We start from the raw sequence: 20,859 nt of genomic DNA, 5'->3' as shown, positions 1-20,859 counted from the left end.
GAATTGATTTATTCATAATATTGGACTGACATCAACTATATTAAGACAAGGAAACGTACAAAAAAGACACGTTGAAAAAGTGACGTAAATAATTTTTTTTTAGTAAGTATAACTTGAAGATCTGTTCTACAAACCATCAGGATTTTTTATTTTTTTTAAAGAAAACATATACAATTTATTTCTATAATATAATATTATGGTCGTGCATACTGCTTGCGTGTTTTCAAAAAACGTCCAGTTAGGTTAGGGTCCATTGTTATACCATGGTTTAATTTATGCGTACTTGTATATTATATAGACATTATTTACTAGGAAAATTATAGAGGTGAGACGTATTGACGGAACAGCGGCAAAGAACACTGCAGTGCTCTACATGCGCTTATTTTTATATACAATAATAATACGATATTCATTCGATATTTTGAGAAGCTTATTGAACTTTAAAATATGGGACGAAAAAAACGAGATGCGCTTGAAAAAAACTTAATTAAATCACTCCGGGAAAGATATTTTGTTTTCAACGTGATATAATGAAACCCATATTTTGTCTACAAATTATAAATAGGTACCTACGCTATGATATAATATGATATGAGAAATCTTAACCGTTTTGCCGACGATTGTACACATTATATTATGTATAACGACGCCGTAGTAATTTTATACATCCCGCTCGCGTACCCGCAGGGACAGTGTTAGACGGGGGCAACTCCCGAGTGAGTTTTCGTACAGCGTGTCCGTTGTCAGGGTGTATAATTACGCACCTCGTTCACGACCGTCGCCAATATATTATCATCATCATCATCATCATCACGAGACGTTCATGATTATAATTAATTTTTATATATATATATATATATTTTTAGGATATTTCCATTTTTTCTCCTTGTAATATTATTATCTCTTATAACAACGCCAATATAACATACACCTAAACATTTACACTCGATAACAGTAAAGAAAGTGTGGTCCATGTTTAATGTATATCGAACATAATGAATAAGTGCAGGGAATTAAAAAAAAAACTTAGTGGGTCAATAAAAACTTGTGGGGCTTGCCAGACGTGTTCCGTGGTTTGGAGACCACTGCATTATTATTCCATAGGTGACGTAATAATATTATATGTGCAGGTACTCACTCATCGTGGAGTTAGTCTTCCTCAGGATCGGACAAATCTTCCACAAACCGATCTGAAACGCGGCGACCGTGTAGGCACCGTCCGCTCCGGGCACCATGTACGGTTCCCTGGTGGTAACCCATGAACCAGTCACGAAACCAGTCAACAGTATGCCCAGGGACGCGACGCCGAACGCGACGCTCGTCCGGGATACGTTCTCCGGCTCTTGGCTCACCGCGCACATTTTGCTCGACGCCCCGCCGCAGTACCAAAGAGTCACCGCCGTCGCAACGCGGCCATCGCGCCTCCGAGCCGCCACCACAGCAAGTTTAGCAAGATTTTCACCTAATACAAGAATCGGTATAAATTTAATGTGTTCATATTGTTATTAATTTATATCGTCGTTGACAGCCCGCGGTCATCTATTATAGAAATAGACGGAACATTAGGCATGATAACGCGAGCAAGTGGGCGGAGCCTTTTACAAGGATCGAGCGTTAAAAACAGCGGAAAATAATTTTGAATATTAAAATATATCCATATTATTACAAATATAATATATCTATAACTTATAGAAATTTTATGAACGATTATAAAAATATTATTCACAAAAGTAGGCCATGTTATTACTTATTAGATTTTAAATTCTTAGAGTAAAATCATACTATGATAGTTTCACAATTCACAATTCACAAATCATTGTCTTATCATTAAGAAAATAATTAAATTGAACCATGGTTTTAATCGACTGTCCTCGGAATAGTGCCAATTCTATCACTCTCTTATGATAAAACTCTTTCTATTTCTCTTAATCCGGCAAATGTTCCACCTATTTGTTTAAGTCTATGCCCACGACATTAATCGAAAGCAGGCAACAACGCATTATAATGATACACACTGCATGTTTACATATTTTTTAATCGAAGAATTATTCTAAGCAATATTGAATATATACATATATTATAAATTTAAAGTAAATAATAGTGATTTAGGGTCCGTTCTTTATAGCTTTTAAATATTATATGGTTTGTAAAATAATGAATGAATTTTAAATTTTTTTTTCGGATCAATAAGTTATCACATATTTTTTCAGTTTTAATAACGCTATGATATGTTTTTGTTTTTACCGCCATTACACTTTTATTGTTATTTTAAAGAAAACCCTATGCATACGATATACAAACAAAATTAGATTATTTTAAATAAACATATTATTCTCTTTTTTTCATACGTAAATTATTTATTTAAAGTAAAAATATGTATAAATATAGCACTGTGATTTCCGAGGAACTTTTTTAGTAGTAATGTGAATTTTTAAAATTTTTAACCATTTTAAATTACTGGAAGGCTATCCCTATTCATTACTACTCAATGCTCATATATCTATTATGTATACAGGGGTAACAAAAAGATCTGACAAAAAAAATAAATATGCTAATATTATTATGCTCAGCAAATTCTCAAAAATCATATTTTTTTTAAAGAATTTATTTCGTTCCAAATTAATTTAATCAAAAAAATATTTAATTTAAAAAAATTCTAAATAATAAATTACTTGACTTAGATAAATCTTTTTACCGTCAAAATTGTTCTTATAATCAAATTCACAAATAGGCTATTATGAATTTATCCAAAAATGTTTTTATTAAATTAATTTTTTTTTTACTTTCAGTACTAAAAAATAAACATAAAAAAGTGTTTTAAGCATGTAGCGCTAACTTAATGGACAAAAAAAAAATTTAAAAATATTAGTTTGAACAAAAGTTATTCTAAAAGTCAGTTCTATTTATTACCTTGTATATTGTATATATTAATATTTCTCAGATATCGGGAATGTTTACGATTGCATTACCTTACCTAGCTATTAGTTATTATTTTTATTTTTGTTTAATTATAATAATTATATCAATTTGTTTACGTTAATTGCATGTATATAATTATTATATTATATTAATAACCCTCAATATCATTGTATTCGTAAAAGCCACGTGTTATTTCCAAAAACCGTATCGGACACATTTGAGATAATTTGTGTACGTCTATATAATATTTTGTTTGAAATATTTTGATTAAAATGTATGGTGCAGTGTATATCTATTCCAACCTTGCAGATGCAGAAGTGACAAGACAAAGAGTGGGTAGACAGGAAGACAGCTCACATGATGTATACGTGAGATAGTCAAACACAACCAAAAATTTGAATATTTCATAAGCCCCTTTTCAGTAGGTATTGGAAAAGGACTCTTTTAATATTTGACGTTTCACGTGGATTGAAAGGTTCGATTTGAAATTGGGACGGGGTTGATATTGTAATCGAAGTTGTAAAGTATTTTTATTTTTTGTCCGTATACGTTAACCCGCGAATGAACATTTATTCGGGAATAATACCAAAGTGTTTCGCTACCAAAAAAATCAGCGTGTGTGTACCCAAATTGGTAATGTATTTTTTGGAAATATTATGAAACAGTAATACCCGTAATACTACCACGGCTTCGCATGAGTATAGCATCATAATTCGTAACATACATCCATATAAATAATAATAAATATAAAATAAACACGTGATCACTGTGTAAGGGGCGGGGGAATTGGCGTAGTGAACGTGGGCCCTACGAAATACGCGAAACACATGAACCGTAATATTATTATTCACATATATTATAATATTGTAGTATTTACTCGTTTTTAATTAAATGTTAAATTTAAAAAACCCGACAGTACTGTACAATACATATATTATTATAATATTGTGTAGGTATAGCGCAAAAAATAAATTTTAATACTTGTTTTCCAAATAACAATGTTCGTAGTCTCCGAAACGTAGCCAACTTGCGATATACATTATACACACATATACAACGATCGAATTTGGAAAGTGGTAGACGAACGGGCCTCTCTACTTTTTGTTTGCGTAACCAATATCCATTATTTACTGAAACGAGAGGAGACAAAAACTGACGCCTGAGTGAAATTATCATTAAAAATGGATGTAAATTGCTGTCGAAAATACTGCCTTCTCGTCGTCAATAAATTAATTAGAAAAATGTAATGAATTTCAACATTTTTAATATTTTTGATAATATTAGTTTAGACTAATTTGTTTATTTGGTAACTCGCCAGTTGCGGCCACCCATTCAGGTCCGTCCAACGATCTCTCTCTGTCTTAGCGAACGCAATAATAATTTTACCAATATAATATATTGCAAATATTTAAACTGATTATGTTATCACTTAATCAGTTTAAGTACCTATCACTAATTGTTGTTTTTCTAAGAGACAACTAAATTCATGAACTATATATATATAGCCATATATATTGGATAAATTTAGGTTGAACAACATATTATGATATATTTTTACATTTTTAATTCATGTATACGAATGAAATAATTGTAATATTTCAAAAAAAATATTCTGATGTCCCCCCGTGTCTGTATTAAATCATTTTCCACTTGAAACGCTGTATTCAAATCATTATATTAAACTCTCCTAGTTAATTTTACCAAATTCGAGCGCAGTGTTCGTACCTATATATGTGCGGTACAAAAGCACATAAACTGTCAGATTGACCGATAAGCATATAATATGGATTGCAGTGGTGTTATTGTTATTTTTATTATTTTATACCTGTACGCACGCAATAATAATTAAGCAGCTTAACATTTAGAGTTCTAAAATTTCATTAAATTTATGTTTATAAAATGTTTAATTTTTATGAAAAATAATAAAAAATCATTTTAATTTAAATCTAGAATAGAAATGTTATTGAAATATTTTTTACATGCCTAGTACGTTGTACAAAAAAAATACATAAAATTCATATAAACATACTTAAAAAAGTTTCAAAACACATGAATTACCTAAATAAATTTCTTAATTCATGTTTATTTAATATTATATATATAATTATACTAATTAGATATAGTTATAATCAGAGTCCCTATCATAATAATCTGGTTAAAAGTTATATTATATTCCTATTTAAATACAAATAAAATAAAAATTTTATATTTATTAAATCCTTAGTATAAAAGTATTATTAAAATTTATAATTTACAACATATAGAGCTAATATAATATTATATTATAAATTATAAAATAAAATAAAAACATAATTATGAACCGATAATTAGCTATGAAATCAGTGTGACTAATATCTAGTAATGATTTTGTCAAACAAACAAAAAATTCAAAATTCAAATATTTCAAGAAGGCTGAAAGTTTCAACTTTAAAATATTTCAAAGTGAAAATTGTATGTGAAATATTTCATACGCATAACCCTTTAACATTAAATGTATCATTGTTCGTTGTATCAACCAACGACTTGCGCGTAATATTGTATGAACGCATCAAGTCGTACCGCTCGAGCGTATTTATATCGGCGAACATTTTTTACGAGAACAAGTTTAGAACACATTTTTGAAATCGACATACCTATATAACCCCTAAAATACATTTGTAGAGCTCTCTAATTGTATTGAAAAAAAAACCATTTTTTCCCTCCACAAAACCATATTATTATTATTATATCGTTCATGTAGGTGTTTTCCGCTCAGTTAACCCTTAGGTATATAATATACGCGACTGCCAATCGATCGATAAGTACCTTGGCTCACGGGATACCTAAAGAAAAACTATCTGTGCTGTGTATGCGTGTATGTGTGTAGGCGAGCGTGATAAACGGGACGAATACTTTTGTGAGAGAACACGTGTGGGTCTGCAACATTATACGATATCATCATCGTCCCAAGGCAGACGACATGTCGGCAGACAATAATAATATTATTTATATACGATATATTCGATATTATATTATATTACTTATTACTATAGGTTTTATCATAAAAATATTTGTAAACAAGTTGTCACGAAAGGATTACGATCATCTCCACCCGCACCTATACATATATTTTAATTTGGGATCTATGGGTGTGCAATTTTACTACATATAACATATATTTTTTATGTATCTAGGTGATTGTTGTTGTGCATGAAACATAACTACTATGCAACTGAATCGGGATAAAAAGAAAAATGTTTGTAAAATGTTATCTGCCTATTTGTAGAAAACATTTTACTTTGGAGGATATTATAATTAGTCTACTTTTCATATTTTAAAATATAGTACTTTTGTAATATTGTCCACAAACAATGATAATTTCTCATTTCCCAAGAGCTGCTTTTTTTGTAGCACACAATAATTTTTGTATCATGAAAAAAATAATTGAAATCGTTCGACAAATGTCTTGTAGGAAACTTTGAAATTTATCGTTTATCCATATCGATGGTATATATTTTATTGAATCGTTTATCTTGGTCACAATGATCATCATCTCGGTCTGTGATATACACGGTTCGATCGAAAATCATTTACCAACTAGGTACCTAATATTCAAGCACAGTTCGAAGCAAGATTACACCACTTTTAATTTCTAAGTTAACAAGGTGTAACAGATAGAACTGACTTTTAGAGTAACTTTTGTGCAAATTAATATTTTTAATTTATTTTTTTTTTTCATTAATTGACCCTAGAGCTACATGTATAATAAATATTTTTTAAGTTTATTTTTTAGTATTTAAAATAAAAAAAAAATTTGGATAAATTCAAAATAATCTAAATATGAATCTGATTTTAAGAACAATTTTGATGGTAAAAATATTTATCTAATTCGAGTAGTTTATTTTTTAGAAAATTGAATGATATTGACTCAATCAAAAAAAAAAAATCATATAAATACATATTACATTTTAACAGTTCTTAATTTTTTTTTCTAAAGATATTTAAAGAATATTTTAAGGTTTTTTTTCAAAGGATATAAATGTAGTATTGTTAATATCTTATTTTATACTGTTAAGAACCTAAAAACTCACTCTCAACACACAAGGTTTAATATGTTCGACATTTTATGGCAGGTACCATAATATTATAATACCAACTTTACTTCGCCAAACCAAGCTGAACCGAATATCGTTCACTTAATGATAAAACAGTGACATTTGCAATCAGCGGAATAATTATTATTGACTCCAAAAATACTTATTATACGAGATGTTATACTACGATAATTATTTCACCATCCAAAATTAAATTATCAACACATCAAATAATTCGCATATAGTTCGTTCGTTTGCCTTTTAATTAGATTGGTATGCCTCGTTTAGTCCAGAATATTATATAATATATAAAATATATATTATGATCATATAATATATTATATTTTAGTATCATACAATTATTTAAAAAAAATAAAAGCGGCGTTATTTTTAAAAATTTGAGAGAAATCTATGTATTTTGTTTTATTCAATAAAAACGTTTAATCTTCAGAAAAATGTAATAATATTTAAATAATTCAAAAGTGAAATCACAAATTATACTGCTTATTATTTAATTCCGGGTAAATCAACAATAAATTGCAAAATAATATCGACTATGACGAATTTAGTATAATAAAAATATATATTCTATTGGCAGCAACATTTTATTACGCACGCATCACTTAAAATTATCAACATATTTACGCCAAATAATTACTGGAATGGGTCATACTCATAATAGCCTTTGACTCGATCTATCTACGAGATATACACTCCCACCAATTGCTCTTTACATAAACAGGGTGGTTTTCTTAAAACGTAAGATACTAATAGTTTTGAAAATAGTTTTTCTGCATGATTTCATGTCATTATACAAAACAAAAATTTAGACGAAATAACATGATATTTTTGTATCAATTTAGCACAAAGTTTTGAGGTTCAAACCAATATATAGTGGTACAGGAGTACCTAAATATTCTGAATATAATAGTCCATTACTCCGAGATCTAAACTTATAAGTCACAATATTAATATTAATTATTGACTACTGGTTTGAAATTTGATTTTAATATCCTTAACCAAAGCACTACAAAAATATATCGTGCATCAGAATATAAAATATAAACGTATTATATTGTCGCTTTCAATTAAATCAAACACTTTTTTAAAAAAAAAAAAAAAAAAAACGATAAAAAAACTTAAATACCATGTGGATGATACAAAATAATAAATTTCTCATGTCAAAAAAAACACCCTGTATAGCTGTATATGGTTCGCAATAACACAGGATGAAACTCTCTCCAGTCTCGGTATAACAATAGAGCATCAGTGATTCCATATATAGGAATCATCATTGCGCTCGCGTTAGTTTTATTATTATTATCATTGCTATTGTTGTTGATGTTTTTTTTTTTTTTTTTTTTTTTTTTTTTATCGATCCTTTTAAACATCCGTTGCTGAAGCCATTAAAATCATATTTTTTTACTCTCATTAATTGCTCATGTCGTTATAAACATTAAAAAGCATTATATACGATATTATATGGGCACCAAGAACCAATAATTACTATCGCCAATAGGTACAAAAAAATTTAACTTCGCGAGAAAAAATCGATAATATATATAATATGAATAATTGTACGTATGCACTGGAATAACAATACGAATTATAATTAATATAATTTTGGAGTCTGAATGTGAAAATTATTAACGCTGTAGCTATTTTAGTAATATTTGTGCACAGTGTTCACAAGTGTTTTAGTCGATAATTTTGTTTTTATCTATATGGATTGAGGTGTTAAATTGAACAAAAATTCCAACAATTTTAAGTGTTTTTTGATTTGCTTACAAACTAGAGATGAAAATAATTAATCTTGTTTTCATTTAGTAAATACATGATATAAGTGATATAGTATTAATAGTTTTAGTAAATTTACTATAGCAAACTAATCCATAAAACAATATTATTGTTAGGGATCTAATTCTATATACCTAAGCCGGTGGTCTTCACCCGTGGCCTGCAGCCTTGTCTTTATTCAAGGTTCACCGAACATATTTTAATCATAATATTTTATGTTTTTTAATACAATTTTTTTATTGCGAATCACGAGAATTTTCAAATGAACTAATACCTACAAACATTGAAGACCATTCGACCTAAATAATAGTATTCAAAAACTAACAATAATTGGTAATCACCAAATAAATAATTTTCTTTTACCACGATAAGGCATATAATATTATTGATTTTGTTCCACATAAGTTCTAATAATTGTGAAGTGTACCCTACGATTCAATTGAATTTAATTGAAAAAATAATATATTTTGACTCTACGACCCATATTGCTCGTGGCATAAGGACCGGAAGGATTGACATTTTCTGTGGAATCGGACCCCTCATCTTCAAGTCTGTGGACTGCGCATACAACGTAGCGAAGATAGAGTATTATATGGTTTATAAATCCGGCAAAATATTATTATACAGGAGAAAACTGAGAATTAGATTCCGGTTTGAAGACGTTCAAATTCGTTGGGGCCATATCATTAAAATATACAGAGTGATACGTCAAGCATGGTCAGCCTAATATTTTCTTTCAATACTAAATTTATTAGAATTCTGATTTTTAAGTATACTTAAAAAAAAATATTGTGACACAATACTCTATAAATAATAAAACAAATATAAATATATAGTTTAAAACATGGTGCTTCAGCTAGTATACAAAAAAATATTCCCAAAATAACAATTCATTCATAAGATCAATATTTATGGAGACATGAGTCATTGGTTAACCTTACAATATATTTAATATTCTTTCCCAGGAAATATATTCATTTATATTTAAACTGCAGGTATAGCAGACTCATAGGTTTGTTTGTGTTCAATGCTTCAATGTTTAAGTGTTTAAGTAAAAAATACATCACGAACTCTGAAAACTTAAAAGATAGCTACAGACAATATTCAATAATTCAATATCTTATCCCATATTATTATATTGTTACTATAGAAATCAAAACACAGCACAGAAACCTTCAGAATCACTAACAGCCTAACAAATAAAATAGCCATCTATTTTATTTAAAGTTTCGTCGATTACACCTGCACATACGATCGTAACACTCTACTCGGAGCACTAAAAAATGTAGACATACAACTTCGAATGGAACACATTTTTAGTATTGAAAAACTGATACAAAATAAATTAATAATGTATTTGATTTTATGTTGACATCGACGTTTATCGTTTTAAATCTCATTTTTTTTTGTTCGGTATTTTTTAAGGTCGTCATAATCATAAACATGTTTTATGCGCTCGAAACGATTGTGCCATGGCCCATGGGCGTGCCGTTGTATTCGTTAGGTTTATTTGATGAGTTCTGGTGACGTTAGCAATCATTCAGTCGTTCGTTATCAATCACAAAATGTCAGACCTAGAAGCATCAACACGCGCATCATCATTCTATCTACACCTAAAGTCTCAACTAGGACGACTTGAGTGAATCCTCCGCAATATATATATATACAACCTATACCGAATTATAATTATCGTATCCATTTACAACGTAGGCATTTAAGTATTAGACTTTTATCCTTATTCCTTAATATTTCAAGTAGAATAACTCTGGAAGTTTCCGTTCGAATTTTGATTGCAATATGTCAAAATTTTCAGAAAAATTATCTGAATAACATTTTGCTTTAAAACATATAGGTTGTCATTTGAAAAACCAAAGTTGGTATCGCTACAGGATACTCCTTAAAAGTTGTGAAAAATCTAAGTACTCAAATATATCGCCTTTAACTACACTTAAATATTCCAAAAATCAAAATTTGAATATATGCATAATTTAAGCATAAAAATGGGGCGAGCATGCTTAAAAAATCACCCTGTATATATATATATATATAAAGACAAACAGTATTGTACGAACAAACTGCAATAATCTCTTAAAATGGTTAGGTAAATATTGAAGTTATTAATTTACTTCTATAGAAGTTATTAACCCTCTAAAGCTACTCGCAGAAGCTCGATTAAAACATTTTATTTAATATACCATAATACCTATACTCGTTTAAAGACATTTCATCATTCGTATAGTTTTTCCGACGATGACTCATCCTCTCTACAGCTGTAAATGAACTCGGACCCATCTAGTCAGATCGACTAGAGAACAAACTTTTTATTTTTTTTTAACACGGGATCGACACGATAATATGCCTTTACGGAAAATCACTTAAAGCTTTCAACGAATGTCTGTTTTTTTTTAATCTAATTGCAGAATGCTTCTTGAACAGGTACCCCGAATAATTATGAGAGGTGAAATCGTTTAGATGATTAACCTAAACAATCGCATATTCAAACACAATAATATAATATATTATAACTATATTTTTATCTTATTAAAAAATTATTAAAAACAAGATTATACATTGAATATATGTATTGTAGGTTTTTATTTATTTTTTATCATTAAATCTAGCTGCAGGTATATTAACTATAATTCTTACCAATATGTACGATAGGATAGGTATAGTATATCAAAATAATTTTAAAAAAAATACATACGTTATAGTAATAATAATAATAATAATACACTTTACTTCTGCATTCATTATTCATCTTTTCACTTCTATAGTGTGGTCAACGGTGTAAACAAATGTTTCAACGGTTAAAATGGGTTTTCCATTCCAATTATAATATACATGAATTTCAACGTATAAAAACGTATACAAATTGACAGGCAAAATCAACCATTGTCAACTACATAACATGAAAGCGTATCGAATGTCAAGAATTATTATGTTGAGATATAACATATAGATATTACACAGAAATATTGGGTTGTTTTTAAATTTAGCAAGCACCTGTAATAAAGATAAATAAAATAAATTGAAAAATTTTAACTATGTTTTTGTGGACGTTTTTTGAGATTTTTTATCATTAATATCAATTGAGTAGAATAATTTCTAATTAATATAAAATTCAGTAATATGGTGTTCATTGCGATTTTAGTTAATATGATTTTTAAATTATATATTTTTATTTTTCTATTATAATAACTTTATACTAATCATTTAACATTTTTATTCGCAAAGTACCTATAAGTAGTTATTAAATATTATTTAAGTTATCATTTTATCTTCTTAGAAGTTTTCTTCGACATAAAAATATCAAAACCTGTACCTTCAGAAAGGTAATTTTTATGAGTATTCAAAGTTTAGATGAATAAGAAGAGAGTATAGTACATCAGAATGATCTCACCCAGCCACTCAACTAATCCAATTGAAAACTTTAAATGTTTACAAATAATCAACTAATATTTTTCAATATTTGATATTTTATTATTTGGACGTTGATAAATTCCATGAAAAATTATTTTCTGTAACGAAATATTGAATAAGAAATATGCTGATTTTCGTTGAAATAAAAACTCAGAGTTAAGCCAACGGTAAAAACAAAAAACCCATTGAAACTCGATATTAAGAATAAAAAAACATCATCTAGCGATTGCCCGGTCATATAAAAATACATACCACCCGAAAACGACCGTAATCATAAATAGAGTTTGACCCTTAACAGTTTATTTACTGTCCACTGTCTTCGTTTTTTTAAATTGCAAATCGTGTTGCATATATAATATATGTTATATTTCGGCGCCATACGTTCTTTGAAGCCATAGTATAATCGTCGTTATAATAATAATCGTTAAATATTGTGCGGTGCTATATTACATTAATAATATTTATTAATAATAATATGACTTTTCGATCAAGTCTGTAGGATATAATAAGAGTGAGACAATTTATCTTTCGAGAAATTATGTGTATATCCCGAGACTTTAGTGCTAATACAAATTAGCCCACTATTGAGAGAGTATGTGGTTGAATGGACAATAACAATTAAAAAATAAATAAAATATGATGTACAACATAATGTGATAGAAGTAATAAAAATTATTTGTCAACCTTTTTATGTGAAAAGATTCAAATAAAACAATATTTTTTTTTTTTATAATTTTTAAACGATAAAATGTTATATCTATATATATATATAAAAATGGAGACAAAAAATTCGAAATTGCATCAGTTGAGAACGACTGGTCCGATTTGGCTCAAAATTTTTTTAAATGATAGAGAATGTCGGGGAGCGGGTTTATAGCATAAATTATGGACCTAACTCCTGTGAGTTAGAGATTTAGAGACAAAAACTGAGTTACACCGGTGGCGCCCTTTAGAAGATAAAAATATAAATATAAATCTATATATATGAAAATGGAGACAAAAATTTATAACAATTCATCAATTGAGAACGGCTGAACCAATTTCGCTCACTCTTTTTTTGTTTGGGTCGTAAATGCCAGGAGAAGGTTCTTACGGATGAAAAAATTGAGAAAGTTATCGGGTTAGAGAAATATGATGAGGGTGTGATGAAATTAAAGTGGTGCCATCTGCCCAGTAAAAAATAAAATAAATAATATTAATATTTTTTGGTAGTCAAAGGCAACCATTTAAACAAACAAGTGCTCTCGAGAGCTGCTGGATTTATTTTTAGGATGGGCATTTTTGTTTATTTATAAATGGTAGTAGTATGTATTTGTATGTTCACTGCCAGCATTTACGCGGTAAAAAAATTGTTCAAGCGGAAATGTTCCACTCCGAGAACACCGATTTACCGCGGAACACAATACGGTGATTACACAAAATTGTCCTTCTATTTACCCCTTGCACAAAAATATTTACCGCATCAACTATTTTTTTATTTTATTTTCTGTTTTTTTAATTTTTCAATCAAATATCGCTAAATTTTATAAAAACAATATTTCAAGTAAAAAACACAAATTATTTAATAAACTTTTTTTATAAAAATTAAAAAAAAACTGAAAATCTAATAAAAAAAATAGTTGATGTGGTAGACGGACAATTTTGTGTAATCACTGTATTGTGTTACGCGGTAAATCGGTGTTCTCGGAGTGGAACATTTCCGCTTGAACATTTTTTTTTACCACGTAAAAGCTGGCTGTGAACATACAAATACATACTACTAATGGTTGCTTTAGTGACGGTTATTATAAGCGGTTATTAATTGTTCTGTGTTATTAGTGATAGTTATCTGTTAGTCCTAAATACATTCTTAAGCCGCTGGACCGATTGCGACAAAATTTGGTTCAGAATTTTATTAGACATATGGGCAGAAGATATGCTAAGTTAGAAAGTGTTATGCCCAAATATCATCGAATTGAATATTTAAATTGTCAACATTATATTGAAAAAACGAAGAAAATTACATAATGATATACGAAATTGAATATCGTTGTAAGATTATAATATATTTTAACCACTATCTATCATTATGTATAAAAATATACTGCTAGCATCATCACATGAAATTAATTTAACACACAATTTGAACTATGGACCATAAAAGAGATAGGATTTTTAACGGGCTACGAAGTGCACGGGTTCAGCTAGTCTAAATATATCATATCATACAACGCGGTTTATATATATTAAAAATACTTTAAAGTTTAAATTATTTTTCTATAGGTTGCTAACGAAATATTAGTAGGCATCGGCACTATAATAGTAATCCTGGGTAATATAGGTCACCAGTTAAACGAATTTCCGTCAGCCTTGTGAGATGGCTAATTATATTCTCGTCCGTTCCTTACTTCCGTTTGCGGTGTACATAAAATATTTTTGTATAATAATATACCTTTATAATGTTTTGTCTCCATATAAAAGTATCGCTAAATATTTCTGTCTAGTGACAGCAGTTGAGATAGGCTATATTATAGGGAGAAAAGCGGAATACTAAAAATCAGAGTTTTTTACGGCTTTTAAATTTTTAGTCCTTTCGTTGAGCGTACACAACTTGATGTAAAAAATAGAACGAATAGTCTAAAACCAAAATTGTTGAAATTACTAGTAAAATTTATAAAATGCACAAAATTTTACAGAAATTTGGAAAATCGTCGAATAAACGTTGAAAAATTAAATAATTTGATTGAACAAATTGAAACATTTAACTCGTGTTAATCCAACCAATTTTCGCACTACACCTATGGTATAATAATTGTTAAATTACCGTCAAAATGACATGAAAAAGTTCGATCTATTCATGTGTGACATATTTTAATAAAATACAAATTATAATATACCATGTACTACAATAATTAAAGGGTTATCAATTTTTTTTTTTTAAATCGTCAACTTCAGACACTTCAGTGTTCTCTTTATATCATCAATTCTCCCGAAAACTCCATTTCAATTCTAGGTCACCAGGACAGGAATATTTGTCGTTACCTCTTTAAAAAAAAACACTGCGTGTGTTCGCTTAATTGAATTATATACTGATAAATATACGATACCGTACATCACAGACTCGGCGAGACAGGTCTGCATGGTGCATATTATTATTATATATATATTTACATCAGATATATATATATATATTATATATACATGAAGACTGAATATCACATTGTTGTATTCGTTCTTAATGGCCGAAATAAGCTTTGAATATTCCCATTGTTCATTTCCGTAGCCTTTTTTTTTTTCGAAAAAAAAAAAAGAAAAGCCCGGCGTTTTAATCCAATAGAATTTATTACGCTTGGTCCCACCCAGTCCACCGATGCGGAAGGAAATTGAATCGATGTCGAACCGGCTCTTATAATATACTTTACGAAATAAACGCAGAAAATTGGTGACGATTTTGAGCGCGTGTTTTCGTTTTAATTATTTCACACCCGTGTATAATTCCCTCAAGGTATGTTTTTATAATAATATGTGACATGTACGTATACAGGGCGATAATTTGTAACTATAAATTATTGAAGTAGGTAGATATACCTAGTAACTTTATCAGCTGCAAAGTAATATGCTTTGAAACATTTCTCAGCCATTTAAAAATCAAATTTCAAATGTATATAATTGGGCATAAGTATTTAAATTTTAGACTTGAAAAATTTCAGTGCACTGCTTTGCTCATCTAAATGTATGAACAATTGACAATAAATACCATAATTCAGTAAAATATTACATTTTGATTTATGAAATCGATATAAAAGTGGAAAGTCATAATTTAAAAATCATAAACCCATAAAAGATAATAATATAAAATAAAGAATAAATTTTTTTTTCGAAATAATTGTGCGGAAATGATTTCAAGAAAAGTATGCAAAAATAATTCCATGAATCACCTTATATATAAGATATGCATTCCTTATAATATTTAGAATATATATATTTTAAACCTCGAGGGTATAATCATAATAAGAGCAGTAGTCATATTAATATAGCATCGTAAGTACAAGACGTTTTCTAACGTGAACAAATCGTAAAATATTTGTTTATCCACGCCCTTCATATTATGATATTATATACACATCGTCCCCGTGGCGTCCTACGGGGTGAGCTTTCGTTCCACCCTCCTCTCACCAACCATCATGATCGTGGTAAATTGCCGAACGACGTACGTTTCATATTTTTGACGGATACACGACGTTTTATCCATAGCTATCTGAGTGAACGATTTCGCTACAAACGTATTCTAAGCGTATTATTTTCGAAAGATGTTATTTTTATTACTTTATTACTTTTAATACATTTTTTTATCAAGAAGTAAACGGTTCAACCCCCAAAATATCCTACAAAGTATATATATATAAAAAAAAAAACGCTATATCTTTAATCATAAAAAATTATGCCAATGTTTTTTTTTTTACTCGTTTGTACAACCAAACTGTTTAATTATTTCGAACAATTTTCGATGAACTTTACGTTATCATTTACGTTTGATAATAACATCACATGCCTAAAATCTAAATCATTTCAAATAAATAGAGCTTTAACTGTAATGTTTGATTGTAACAAAATAATATGATAGCTGCCTAAGTTGTATATTAAATCAATAAAAAAATAATAATTTATAATAATTAAGACTTATTTACCTATAAATCCACAAATTTTTATAAAACGAAGAATTTTACAACATTATATTTGAAAACGGGAATTAATTAATTAATACTATATAATTGCTATATTTTATTGAACATAAAGCATCATATTATATAATTTGAAAATAGTTTTAGACTTTTAGTAATAATACGTTTTGTAACTTCGAAAAAATATGCAATATGTTTTGAGATTATTGTTTTATATTATAAAATGAAATAAATAGTTTAAGAAAGTAATTTTTTACTCATGCAACACCCACCTTACAATTGAACACATCGTTATGGATTGCCCCACATTTTCAACCGCACGTTTTATTCTCAACAATCCAAGGTCAATCGAAGAAGCTCTCAATCAACATAACTCCGACAACATTCTTAAATTTTTCAAACAAATAGATATAGACAAAAAACTGTAAATATTAGAATATTTTACATTGTATAATAATAATAATAAGATAATCTATAAAGACAATGTCAACTTTTATATTGTATAACTATCATTTTGTAATTATAGGCTAATAATCCTAGTAATTGAAGCCTTTATGTTAATAAAAAAAAAAAAAAAAAAGTAATTTTTTTATTTCATTTTATACATGTATATTTGAAAATGTAATCAAAAGGTTTTTAAACGTTGTACTTTTAATTTTAAAAAGCACATCGCATAGCGTTTATTCATCTCGCCCAAGCTATTATTAATTATTATAATATGGTGTACTTATGCATACATATATATAATATATATATATATATATATATATATTATATATATATATATATATATATATACCTTACCAATAGAACGACGGATCAGTAAATATTTTTAATAAAATTATTATTTGCAGGCACGTAGCCAGGGGGGGGGGGGGTGTTACAGGTGTAATAACACCCCCCCCCCTCAGCCGTGGTATACTTAATATTTTTTTATCAAGATAAAGATGCATCATAAGCACGAATTATCTTAAATCGTGATTTACACTTATTTATCAAAATGAAGTTTATTAGTTTATATTACGATAACAATAATGTAAAGGTTTACATTGTACGAGTACAATATGCCAATAACCTTAGTTGTTGCGGCTTTAATAAAAAAAATAAATAAAAAATAATAATGTAAAGCACTAAAGCCGGGATCCGGCATTAATTACTATTTTAGACCGTTCTGTTACGTTTTATCGATTACTCGTTTCATGCACGATTTAATATATCTTTTTATGCAGCGTGTAAGAAAACGTTTACAAGTTAAAGTTATCAATTTTGTGTTTATAATTTTTTCAATTAATTTTGAATAACACCCCCCCCCCTTAGAAATTTCTAGCTATGCGCCTGCTTATTTGAACATAATAAATATATAGGTACCTAATATAAATGCACACCTATTAAATACACATATCTATAAAGTTTTTTATTTAAAAAATCTAACTGTAACCGCATTTTATAACAACGAATGACGATTATAGTATCGCATACCGAAATAACACGCGTTGAATTTTGACGGGAGCAAAAACCACGAAGGTGCCAGAGGTTTTATTCGCACGCACGCGAGCTCAACATTTACTATACTCGTGAAATGAATTCGTTTATATTTTATTCGTAGACATGCGATGCGTTATGTATTAGTTTATTGTCCCTTGTAAAATTATATAAAAATATTATTTTATTTTACACGTTAGCAAACGTCACAATAACAGTCTATTGATGTAGTTATGCAACTAATTTACAGCGCAAAGAATAAAATATAGTTTCTGTACGTAATATAGAGTAGGTAATAGGTATAGATGACTGTGTATATAATATTATATAATATATAATATATAAATACCCATTAGCTGCAAAGTTAGGCTCGTTGTATATATATATATATATATACAGGGTGATTCTTTTATCAAACAACACTCATTATTTAAAAAAAGTATTGACTTTTTTCAAAATTGTAGATTTACACTCTTCTTGAATTGTTTATTTTTTTTTTTTTCACCCTTATATTTATTAGATAAACCATTATCAACTTTTGATTTTCAAAAGGTAACCTATACCTACTTAAAATTTTATAAATTAATAAAGCTATTTTTTTTATGAATTATTACGTTAAAATTTCGAATTTAGCGCTAGTAGTTTATGAATTATAGATATTTAAAGTTTAGATTGGCAGAGTGGAGTGGTACGGGGTTATCCCGCAAAATGTTTGTCCACTACTCCGCTTGTCAAAACTTTAAATACTTATAACTCATAAACTACTCGTCCTAAATTTGATTTTTATGTATCAACATTTTTAGAAAAATATTCTGCTATGGAATATGAAATTAAAAAACTATGTTGCCGTTCAAAAAAGTAAAAAACTTAAAAAATGATAAGGATAAAAAATATAATTTTTTAATAAAAGCGTTGGTTTTTTAACAACCTGAAACTATGTAAAAAAATATTTTTTTTTGAAAAAAGTCAATACTTTTTTAAATAATGAGTGTTGTTTGATAAAAGAATAACCCTGTATATATATTATATATATATATATATATATATATGTATGTATGTGTGTTCAATTACAACGTCTTGTTTGTTGTTGTTTAATGCAACCTTACCGTCACAATTGTTATATAATATTATAACATTATTATGTTCATCTATGGTCAGCAGGTCTGTGGAACATAATAACTGTAAAGGTATGTAAATATGTGTAAGAGTAATTACAGTAATTCGTTGTACTGTTTTTTTTTTTTACTTTATCACACCTGCTTCTACCCCCCCCCCCCCCCCCAAAAAAAAAAAAAAGATAATTTTTTTACGAATCGTATTTGATGTGTTGTTTCAATATGCTCACATTTAATTGATAAATAAAAAATAAACGATAATATATAGGATATCCCATGATACGCACGGGTCGGTCAACTGTGAAAAAGTGTGCACAGATTGTACAGTGCATGCTCGATAATGCGCGATGAACTCATTACAAATTCGAAATACCATTATCCGAATTCGAAATGCGTATTAAAATAGAACTGTTTAATATTACAAAATATACCACCGGAAAGACCCGCTTCTATCAGTCGCTACTAACAGCACCTAATCTGAGACGTCGAAATCAAATTATTTCATTCCCTGTTTATTATAAACGTATACTTGTAACCGTACCTCTTTATGTACTGTGTACGGGTTACGATAAATAAAAAATATATTTTTTCCCCGCGAGCGAAGTGAGTACAAGTGTAATAATAGTAATAATACTACCCATGTAATATTAAATGTTATATTATACGTAAAGGAATATATGTGATAAACCTGCATGTAATAATAATATAATAATATACACGCTGCGCCGTTTTATAGAGATCACGTTTAAAGGTATAGTCATACTGATATTGTCACCGAATTTGATTTCAAATAAAAAGAGGAAAAGAAAAACACGCCCACGCTTTTTTAGAATAGATCCAACGTGCAAACAGAGCGCTGAAAAATAAAGAAAATCCATTTTTTACGAAGTTCTTCGTGTTTGGTCTTTATCGTCTTCTTCTTCTACTTATTCTTCATCCTCTAGTCTTTCTTTTTTTTACTCACGCAAAAAATATTTGCGTTTAAACGTGTATATTGTGTATAGGTATACGCACTTTAGTATGCATCGGGTACTACTTCAGAGCGCCATCGCCATTAACATTTATTGCGGGCGATTTTTCTCAGAGGAACATTATTATTATACACAGCAATATAATATAGATATTTGTTTATAAATCCCCGTGTTGAGTAAATTTTTAACATTCGACCTACATACACGAAAATTCGTCTCATTTTTTTTTTATAATCTTCAGTCAACCACGTTTTGGTTGGTAATATTAAAGCCTTTATATTATACAACATGCACATGCAACGTCTGATCGGTGAGGGACAAACTATCACTGATGAAGTCCAGTTCACATTTATATGGATTTTTGGTCATCATGTTTGAAATTTTTGAATCCAAAATTTGAATTGAAAATTTTATTTTA

At 28.6% G+C, this 20,859-nt stretch overlaps 1 protein-coding gene across 1 annotated transcript in view; it reads right to left on the bottom strand.

The window, feature by feature from the left end:
* Nucleotides 1–20,859, bottom strand: part of LOC107168336 (uncharacterized) — a 268,417-nt gene that overhangs the window by 230,114 nt on the left and 17,444 nt on the right. Inside the window, exon 2 of the mRNA XM_089221847.1 lies at nucleotides 1,139–1,462. Coding sequence (XP_089077973.1) covers nucleotides 1,139–1,361 — 223 coding nt within the window. The 5' untranslated portion in view covers nucleotides 1,362–1,462. The remainder of the gene's footprint in view (nucleotides 1–1,138; nucleotides 1,463–20,859) is intronic.

This window comes from Diuraphis noxia, unplaced genomic scaffold (assembly GCF_037042655.1).
Source record: "Diuraphis noxia isolate RWA-SAM2 unplaced genomic scaffold, SU_Dnox_SAM2 contig0003, whole genome shotgun sequence".
NCBI classification, from domain to species: Eukaryota; Metazoa; Arthropoda; class Insecta; order Hemiptera; family Aphididae; genus Diuraphis; species Diuraphis noxia.
The sequence above is the reverse complement of the archived record's forward strand: the minus strand, read 5'-3'. Positions and strand labels throughout refer to the sequence as shown.